This window comes from Sapajus apella, unplaced genomic scaffold (assembly GCF_009761245.1).
Source record: "Sapajus apella isolate SASKATOON/1434 unplaced genomic scaffold, GSC_monkey_1.0 scaffold56, whole genome shotgun sequence".
Classification (NCBI taxonomy): domain Eukaryota; kingdom Metazoa; phylum Chordata; class Mammalia; order Primates; family Cebidae; genus Sapajus; species Sapajus apella.
The window spans coordinates 2,428,220-2,438,751 of NW_022436996.1; the positions used below are offsets into that span (position 1 = coordinate 2,428,220).

General features: G+C 45.4%; 1 protein-coding gene and 2 pseudogenes across 7 annotated transcripts in view; 2 read left to right on the plus strand and 1 right to left on the minus strand.

The window, feature by feature from the left end:
• Positions 1-8,460, minus strand: part of RNF32 (ring finger protein 32) — a 41,439-nt gene extending 32,979 nt beyond the window's left edge. For 2 of the 6 annotated variants that reach the window (XM_032244895.1, XM_032244898.1), the window contains exons 1-3: positions 8,307-8,460; positions 4,974-5,062; positions 4,130-4,388 (exon numbers count right to left, since the gene is read on the minus strand). In XM_032244895.1, coding sequence (XP_032100786.1) covers positions 4,130-4,388; positions 4,974-4,988 — 274 coding nt within the window. In that variant the 5' untranslated portion in view covers positions 4,989-5,062; positions 8,307-8,460. Of the gene's footprint in view, positions 1-4,129; positions 4,389-4,973; positions 6,803-8,306 lie in introns of those variants that run through there. The other 4 variants (XM_032244896.1, XM_032244900.1, XM_032244897.1 and 1 more) reach the window with 3 other exon arrangements.
• On the plus strand, positions 213-1,125 carry LOC116527789 (annotated as a pseudogene). The gene has a single exon (XR_004258735.1). The product of XR_004258735.1 is annotated as a 60S ribosomal protein L6 pseudogene (transcript).
• Positions 8,458-9,620, plus strand: LOC116527792 (annotated as a pseudogene).
• Positions 9,621-10,532: the final 912 nt, after the last annotated feature.

Below are 10,532 nucleotides of genomic sequence, written 5' to 3' on the forward strand. Positions count from 1 at the left end.
CACCAGTCATGAGGGAAATGCAAATTAAAACCACAATGAGATACCACCTTATTCCTGCAAGAATGCCCATTACTAAAAAGTCAAAAACAACAGATGTTGCTGTTGATGTGGTGAAAGGCAAACGCTTATACACTGCTGGTGGGAATGTAAATTAGTACAATCTCTATGGAAAACAGCATGAAGATTCCTTGAAGAACTACAAGTAGAGCTCTTTCCCATCTTGCAAGATGGCGGGTGAAAAAGTTGGGAAGCCGGATACTAAAGAGAAGAAACCTGAAGCCAAGAAGGCTGATGCTGGTAGCAAAGTGAAAAAGGGTAACCTCAAGGCTAAAAAGCCCAAGAAGGGGAAGCCCCATTGCAGCCGCAATCCTGTTCTTGTCAGAGGAATCGGCAGGTATTCCCGATCTGCCATGTATTCCAGAAAGGCCGTGTACAAGAGGAAGTACTCAGCAGCTAAATCCAAAGTTGAAAAGAAAAAGAAGGAGAAGGTTCTTGCAACTGTTACAAAACCAGTTGGTGGTGACAAAAACGGCGGTACCCAGGTGGTTAAACTTCGCAAAATGCCTAAGTATTATCCTACTGAAGATGTGCCTCGAAAGCTGTTGAGCCACGGCAAAAACCCTTGAGTCAGCACGTGAGAAAACTGCGAGCCAGCATCACCCCCGGGACCATTCTGATCATCCTCACTGGAGCCACAGGGGCAAAAGCCTGGTTTTCCCGAAGCAGCTGGCTAGTGGCTTATTACTTGTGACTGGACCTCTGGTCCTCAATCGAGTTCCTCTGCGAAGAACGCACCAGAAATTTGTCACTGCCACCTCAACCAAAATTGATATCAGCAATGTAAAAATCCCAAAACATCTTACTGATGCTTACTTCAAGAAGAAGCTGCGAAAGCCCAGACACCAGGAAGGTGAGATCTTCGACACAGAAAAAGAGAAATACGAGATCACACAGCAGTGCAAGATTGATCAGAAAGCTGTGGACTCACAAATTTTACCAAAAATCAAAGCTATTCCTCAGCTCCAGGGCTACCTGCGATCTGTGTTTGCCCTAACAAATGGAATTTATCCTCACAAATTGGTATTTTAAATGTCCTGATGATCTAATTAAATAACTGATCACCTTTAAAAAAAAAAAAAAAAAAAAAAGAACTACAAGTAGATCTATCCCTCGATCCAGCAATCCCATGACTGCGTGTCTACCCAAAGGAAAAGAAATCATTATATGAAAAAGACACATACACACAAATTGCAGCCCAATTCACAATTGCAAAGATATGGAACCAACATAAGTGCCCGTGGATAAAGAAGATGTGGTATATACACACCATGGAATACTACTCAGCCACAAAAATGAATGAAAAAATGTCTTTTGCAGCAACGTGGATGAAGCTGGAGGTCATTATTCCAAGTGAAGTAACTCATGTTGTATGTTCTCACTTATGAGTGGAAGCTAAGCTATGGGTATGCGAAGGCGTACAGAGTGGTATAATGGACATTAGAGACTCAAAGTGGAAGGGTGAAAGGGGTGTGGGATTAAAAAAAAAGCTGCACGTTAGGTACAAGGTATATTATTCCAGTGATCGGTGCACTGAAATCTCAGAATTCACCACTATGTAATTCATCCATGTAACCAAAAACCACTTGTAACACAAAAGCTACTGAAATAAAAATAAATAAAAAAGAAGACACATACACAAAAAGCAAGCAAACAAACAAACAAAAACAGGCCAGGTGTGGTGGCTCATGCCTGTAATCCCACCACTTTGGGAAGCTGAGTTGGGTGGATTACCTGAAGTCAGGAGTTTGAGACCAGGCTGGCCAACATGGTGAAACCCCGTCTCTACTAAAAATACAAAAATTATCTGAGTGTGGTGGCACACACCTGTAATTCCAGCTATTTGGGAGGCTGAGGCATGAGATTCACTTGAACCTGGAAGGCAGAGGTTGCAGTGAGATCGTGCCACTGCACTCCAGCCTAGGCAACAGAGGGAGATTGTCTAAAAAAAAAAACAAAACAAATTGAAATTTCAACATGAGCTTTGAAGGGGACAAACATTCAAACCATAGCCTAGCCACATTGAGCTGTCAACTGGACCTCTGGTGCCTATCACCACAGTAATACATGTGAGTAGTGGATAAGAAACAAAGAATGTACTTAGACTGATGCTGTGAAAAAGTCTTCCACACAACAAATGTAAGTGAAGGATTCCGTCTCACTGATGCCTAATCTAGACCGAAGTTCTCCCCATCACCGACATACTTGATGTACTGGGTTGAATAGTGTCACCTCAAAATGCATGTTCACCTGAAACCTCAGAATGTTGGCCTTATTTGGAAAGAGGGTCTTTGCAGATGTAGTTAAGATGAGGTCATACTGGTTTAAAGTCGGCCCTACGTCGAATGAATGGTATCCTTATAAGAAGAGGAGAAGGGAGGGCACAATCACACATAGAGAAGAAGGTCGTGTGACATCAGAGGCAGAGACCGGAGTGAAGCTGCCACAAACCAAGCAATGCCAGGAAGCACCAGGGAAAGGTAAGGAAGGGTTCTCCTGTGGAACCCTGCCAACAGCGCCACTTTGGACTTCTGGCCTCCAGGACAGTGAGAGAACACATTTCTTTTGTTTTAAGCCACCCAGTTTGTACTAATTTGTTGCAGCAGCACCGGGAAACTAATATACTTAAATACAGCATTTACAATTAAGTTCATAACACACTTCCTTTCCTTTATTAATTAGAAGAAATGGAATTGATTTACATGCCTTTATTTATAGGCACAAACCTGTAGCAATACTATACATAGTAAAAAGTTGTGTGAAGCTGCATGCTGTGTATCCCACCTATTATAAGGAAAGAATTTCAATCAGCTATGATGGAGGTAAAACTGACTTATTTCCATAGAAAATGCCATTACAGAATTATTGTCACATGAAAATATATTAAAGAGTGCCTAGCAATCAAAAGAGATGGAAAAAGTATTATAGAGATATTTCAGTAAGTGAATTAATATAAAATATTATGCTATTTTTATTGATTTTTGTTTGGGATATTTTTCATCTTTTTTGAAATTCCTAATTTGTTGCAAGTTTTGGTCTCATTCTAAATAAATATTCACACTTGTAAAAAGAAAATAATTATCCTATGTTCTTAACCCCAAATGTTAACCTTTTATATAACCCTGGTACAAAGATCAAAACCACAAAATTAATGTTGATATCATCTATCAATTAGCCTGCATCCTTCTGCAGATATGATTCTCTGTCACACTGATGTCTTTTTTTCTGGACTAGGATCTGATCCAGGGTCACAAATTGCACTTGCAGCTGCCATGTTCCTTTAGTCTCCTATAATCTGGAACAGTTTTTCTAGGTCTCCGTTTGCTTCTGTTGATTTGACACTTTTGAAGAGTACTAGCCAGGAACTGTGTGGAAGTCTTTCACTTGGGCTGGTCTGAGGTTTCCTCATGATTAAATTTAGATATGCATTTTGCTAAGAATGCCACAGAAGTGACATTGCATCTTTCAGCGGGAGGCACATGATGCTGGCCTGTGCATTACTGCTGAGCTAACTGGGATTACTTGGTTCAGGTGCTGCTTGCCAAGTGCTACCATGTACGGTTGAAATACTGTGAAGTCACTGTTTTTCTCCCTGTTGTGTACTTGCATCTATGAAGAAACTGTGAGGCTACCTCAATATTCTGTGTCTGGACATAATTTTTCTTATTTCTAATTTCAGCAATGATGACAATTACTGTAATATTTGCCAAAGGTGATTTTCTATCTCCTGTCTATTATCTCCATGAGTTACAGTCATTCTACTATAAGGGACTTTTCTTTTCCATCACTGATTTACTCAAATTTATTTTTATCACTCCAAACCAACAGGTATCTCTTTTGTTCTCCCATGTTTACTTGCCACCCTACTCACCATTACTGTCTTTAGTCTCTTGCTCTAATGACCCCTATCATTTTCAAGCTTCAACACGCACATGCCTTCAGTACATACACACGTTTCTGTATAATTATAAATCGAGATAAATTATTTCTGTAACATAAAAAATTATACTATTGACCTCAACAGATTCAGAAGCTCTAATACGTCAAAAGATGCATGACCACATCCGCTTACCCAAAGTCAATGGTGGCGGTTTGGGATCAAGAACATATTCTTTTTCTGAATCTTCCAGTTTGGGGCACTGTGTAGTTTTTTTAAGTCCAGTATCTATTATTGCCTTTGCGTCTCTTTTTAGAGATTTGTTCTCTTTCTTTTGTACTTGTGTCTTAGAATGATCTGCAACTGAAAGATTTCGAAGCTGAAGATCATGTAAAATGTGATCTTGTAAAGCAACTGCATTGATTGCCAAGTTATTTTTCTTAGATGAGTGACCCTACAAAGTAAGAAATAAGTCATATTTAGAGGAATATTATGTAATATATCATTTAGAAGCTATTACAAGGTTTCAGTACTCAACCTTGATGGCATATATGACCAAATCAAATAGCAAGGAATGCTTGACTCATTGTTACGTAAGTGGTAGCAGACCCTTGTCTCCGCATTTATGTTAACAATACAGGAATATCTTTTCACCTAATTACTAAGACTTAATTATAATATGCATAAATTCATTATGACCTATAAACCTGTGCGTGCCTAAACAAACCCGTCAGACTCCAGGCAACTACTAAATAGAATCTTGCATTTCAGTTTATGCCTTTCTGTGAAAACTGAGTAATTTCCTATGCAGAATAAAAAATCACCAAACAGCTAAGAGATGCTTGCAGTAAATATCACCAGAGACTGTTTTTCCCATCAACCTGTCTACTGCCCCATGCCACGCTTGGCATTGCCCATTCCTGGTAACAATTCCTAGTTCAAGCAGTGTTTGCAAACTATTTTTTATACTCTCAAACAGCTGAATTAAAATATATTTCATGAGTCAAATAATGTGTATGTTTAAGAAAAAATAGGATACCTTATGTTTTAACATGCCGAATCAGAAGTTGTTGCCTGGCTATCACAAATTCTATCATCACATCATATCATATTCCTTCTATTCTTCTGCTGAAAAACATGGTCAACAGAAAGTCAGAGTTACAGTGCACATCAAAACCTTTTATGAAGTCTGTGAGAACGATCTGTGGAACAGTCTAACTGATAATGCAGCAGTGGGAATGCCTGCTACAGGGTGGCACTAAGCAACACATTCTGGTTCTGGAGGAAGGGGGTGAACTCAAATCAGTTACACTTTGACTCATCCCTATCCTCAAATAGTTCACTCCTGAGCTGTTGAGAACACATTAATACAAGTGGTTACTATTAATCAATCCATTAATATATGACAGATAAGTACTGTAAAATTTCAGGCTAGCACTGGAGACTTGTAAAGGAAAAATCTCCTAAAGAGATAACAGTTAAAGTGGCATTTGAAAGCTACACAGAGGAAAATGAACATGCCACACTTCAGGTAGGAGGAAAGCACTGGCAGGCTGGAAATCAGCATGATATGCTTATTTTGGGGAGAAAGGGAACAATGAAGAAACTGGAACGCAAGAGGAACACTGGCTAACTTCAGTCTGTCCAAAACACTGACATACAGAATATGTGGAGAGATCAACCTGAGTTCCAGTTGAACGCTACCACATTGCTGCCCAAGATACTTACCACAACTGAGCCCCAGGCTCCTCATCTATAAACCAGGTGCAATTGTGCTGGCTTTGCAGCATTGCCGTGAGGATTAATGAGATGACCTTTGAAGTATCTAAAATAGGTCTTTTCACACAGAACAGATTCTTGTTATACTTGCTTCAATTCCCTTCAAAGCTAATTTCCCTTCAAAAGAATAATTTGGAATTGGCCCTTTTAGATTTTGGACGTGGTATATTTTATGAAGACAGACGTGTTCAAAATACACTCTGAGGAGAAATTTATTCAAGTAATCTAGGAACTGGCATAGCAGGCCTGGGAATAACATTGTTTCTTCTAATGTTTCGGTTACAACTTTGATGAGAAAAAAAATTGGTCCCCAGCAGGTGCCACTGTGTGGAGTTTACACGTTCTCTCCACACGCTGTGGGTTTTCTCCAGGTATCCCGGATTCTTCCCACAACTCAAAGCCATGCACATGAGGCTCACTGGCCTGTCCCTGTCTGAGTGTTTGAGTGAGCGTGCCCCGCCATGGGGTGCCCTCCTCTCCAGCCCTGTTCCCTGCCTTGGTCCTAAGCTGCCCGGATGGGCTCGGCTCCCTGCCACCCTGAACTGGAATAAACAGGTTGGAAAATGAATGGAAGGATACAAATTATCGTCAAATAGAAATTCGTAAAGCATACGGTAATCACACAGATGCAGGACAACACCCGGTGCAGCAGGAAAGCAGTCAACTGAGAATTGGTTTGTTTCGAAACTGCATGGCGGGAGGAGGCGCTTCAGAGCTTTGGCTAGGCCAACATTATCCTTGATTTAAGGCAGCACCTCCACGATCCTGTCACTCACTGAGTCACCAGAAATTGGATAATGATCTTACTTTCTTCAGTGTATGTAGAGCTCACATGTATTTCAATGTTTCATACAGAAATGCTTTGGTCGTTATTTAGAAGTTTGGTGATGTTTTTGTGACCAGGAATGTGCTGTAGGAACTTACCTCTTCTTTCTATCAATTAGCCTTGATGAAACTGGTTTCCTTATACACTGCATGGCTTAAAGCCCCAGTTTCCAAGAACCTACGGATGAGGTTAAGTGAGAACTTACTGTACTGAGGGCCTAACTGTAAAAATATAAATTAATCCAAGGCCGGGCGCGGTGGCTCAAGCCTGTAATCCCAGCACTTTGGGAGGCCGAGGCGGGTGGATCACGAGGTCAAGAGATCGAGACCATCCTGGTCAACATGGTGAAACCCCGTCTCTACTAAAAATACAAAAAATTAGCTGGGCATGGTGGTGCGTGCCTGTAATCCCAGCGACTCAGGAGGCTGGGGCAGGAGAATTGCCTGAACCCAGGAGGCGGAAGTTGCGGTGAGCCGAGATCGTGCCATTGCACTCCAGCCTGGGTAACAAGAGCGAAACTCCGTCTCAAAAAAAAAAAAAAAAAAAGAAATTAATCCGAACTACATTTCTAAAGACTAACACTTGTATTAAGTTACTCCAACTGAAAGAACAAACTCACTAAGGTGTAAAAGCACAGCCAAATCTGAGATATCCAGGGTTAGGGGTAAAAACGTCAGTCGCTGCTCAAGTCCTGCAGAGGCTTTGGTGATGGTTCTTACTGCGACCGTTTCCTGTTCCCCCATCAATTCTGGCATCGAGATGTTTGAAAGAAGTTTCACCCCATATGTCATCCAGACAACTGAACTTGGAGAAATGGTGGAAAGAATTTAAAATACTGAAAGATCACTGCCAGATTTTTCAGTTCCTGTTTCCAAAACGCCCATAACCTGGCAGAAGATAGTTTGCATCCTACGGTCCAGTCACATCTGCAGTCTGCAATTTAATCTCGTTTCCACACGGTAGGCCACTGTCATTAATATCAAGGTAAGAGCTTTTAAAACCTGTACTCTTTTAAAGTCCTATGGTATTATGTTCCAGAGTTTAAAATTCAGATTTTAAAGATACTGAAAATGCTTCAAGTATCTAGTCCAACTCCAGTTTATACATGCGAAAACCAAATACCAGGTGAGTGAATATACGAGTCTGTGGCACTGGTAGGTTCGACAGGTAACCCTTGCGCAGTACTGAAAGCTAAGATGCCAGGAACACGTTGCTTTGTAAATCCCAGTATTCAAGCTCAAGAGGCAGGGCTTGGTGGCAGAAACGACCACTGGGGTGCCAAAGCAAGTGACCACAGCTTATTAAACACTCTCCATAAAAACACCCGAGACCCAGGCCCAAGGCGTACAGATGCAATTCCACGCAGGGTCCTGGCGTTCTCTCCTGCCTGGTGAACGCCGCTGGCCTTTTCCTGGGAGTCTACTCCCGCCAGAAGCGCGGGTGAGAGGCCCCAGCTCCCGGGGGCGGACACCACCCCGCACCTGCGGCCCCTGATGGCGGCGGGTCCTACCGGGGTCTAAAATCACCGCCGTGAGATCACTGCTCTAAGGCTTTAGGCCGCCGTGAGTTCGCGCCCCTCAGGGAGGAGGAGCTGTGGGAACCGACCGGACCCCGAGGAGGCCATGCTGCGGCGGGACCCGGCCCACGCCGGCCCGGCTCGGAGGAGGCGAAACCGGGGCTGCGAGCGGCCCCCACCCCGCATCCACGCACCCCGCCCGCCTCGCGGGCCGCCCTTCTTTCCGCCCCCGCCTCCAAGCCTCCGCATGCCTCGACTCTGCTGGGAACACGGGAACCCAGGGACGTCCGCCCCAGCTCCCTCTGGCAACTCCACGGCCGCTCGCCGTCGCCATAGCAACGCCCGCCTCTGCGCCCGCTCCCCACGCGCTCCCTCGCCAGCCCCGCCCGGCCCACACTGCGCATGCTCGCCAGCCCCGCCCGGCCCACACTGCGCATGCTCGCCAGCCCCGCCCGGCCCACACTGCGCAGGCTCACCTGCCCTGCCCCGCCCCGCCCCGCCCATGGCGTCCGCGTCCCTACGCAGGTGCGTGCCCTTCGAGGCTTGCGCCGCGGGCGTCTTTGGGGATCGCGTGGCGGGCGTTCGGGAGCGGCTGGCTGACGCGCAGGGGCGTGTAGGCGCCCGGGTCCCGTGTGGTGCCGGCCAAGCCCCGCGCCTGCCGCGCTGTAGTGCGCAGCCCCTGGCGGCTTTGTGGGCGCAGCCCCGCTCCTCAGCCGCCCGTCCACCTGGGCCTGCGGCCCGGCTGCTTCCCCGCGTGACTGGTCGTTCTCGCTCCAGGGTCTCGAGCGCACGGCCCCTTTGCGGTGCCGTTAGTCGAGGGCAGTTTTCTGGGGGATCCCTGGATTCCCCAGCGCTGCTCAGGCGTCCGGGCTCGCGGAAGCGCGGCCCCCACCCCCGCGTGGGCGCCGGCGGTCTGGCGTAGTCGGCGACTCCCGGCCCCTCTCTCCGGATCCCTTTGCGTGTCCTGCTTCGTGGGCCCGGCCGTTTGCGTTTGGTTGCAGGCCCCGGTGCGCCCTGCGTGGCCTGCTGGCTTTTTCCTGCTACCTACGTGACAGACCGCGTGTGTGACACGTCGCAGTGACGTGAGAAACACGTTCCTTTCCAGGCTTGCAGCGGGCGGTGGCGTTCACGCTCCCGAGCGGAGCCTTGGGGCGCTTTCCCTGACGCCCCGAATGCTGCGCTGTTCCCCCCCGGGGCTGTCTGGAGCTGGAACTCGTCCCCGCTCCCGTGAGCTCGGGCTGTTCTTCCTCCCCCGTGTGGCTCGCCGCGGCCTCGGGTGTTTCCTCGCTGCACCTGCTCGGGAAGGCCGCCCCAGAGCTCCAGCTCTCCACGGAAGGGCTTCCCTCGGATTGCGTGTTGGCCCCTGGAGCCCTCAGCCTGCATCCTCTGCTGCTGCTCTGCTGGCCTCCATCTGGGTTGTGGCCTGGAAACCCCTGACCGGCTGCTTCCCTTCTCTTAAGGATCGCAGCCCTGCACTCCCTGTCGTCCAGTGCCTGGAAACCTGTATTTTTTGGCCTGGTTTTTGTAGTTTAAGAACTTAAATCTGGTCCCTCACACTCCTTCATGGCCAGAAGCAGAAATCAGTAGAAGTTTGTTTTTTCTTGTCTTAAAATGACATTACTTTATTGTGTTGGTTCGACTGATGTTGTACTTTAATTAGAAATTTGGCTGAAAGTACAGAGAAAATATACAAATGCAAGTAATCTTTTTTAAAAAACAAACACAAAAAACAAAAAGAAAGCAAGGTCTCAAGAAATTACCAACCAACTTAGACTGGAAATTGATCATTAATCATTAAGGACATTAAAAAACAAATTTGGAAAACATGACATATCTATGAAACAGGATAATTTTAAACTCCACTTAAGATTCTACTTTTTTCTTAGTGGAAATGAATTTTTCTAAACTGATCATTCCTGTTTTGAAGTTTGCAAAAACAGACTATGAAAATTCATAATGATTTTTTTCCACATAATCAGATTTCTTCAATATTGTAACATTGATTTATATTCCAATCGGTGATGGATCTAGAAGAAAAGGAAGGGTCCTTTGCAGTCTTCGGGCTCCTCCGTTCTGCGACGTGGGTGCTAGGATAACAGCCATAATTGATTGTAATACTTTGGGCTCAGTTAAGTAGACCTAAGTTGAAATTTTGACTTATTTTACAAGTAAGTGTCTGATTTCTGGCAAGCTCATCTTCCTAAACCATGAGCTCCTGATTTGTAAAGGGGACAGTAGCCACTCTCCAGCAACAGCCCTGGCATTTCTTCAGTCCTGGGATGGGACATATGACTAGTCTAAGTGAAGCAGAAAATCCAGGCCCCTGTCCACAGCAACTTAATCAGGGTTGGCCATATGTCTAGCCAGGCCAGCCAGGTGGACTCAGTGTTTTTATGGGTGCTACTGGAAATTTCTCTCATTCTCCTGAGTGTAGAAATGAGAACAGTCATGAAGTGGTGGCTGTATTGTTGTCTTGC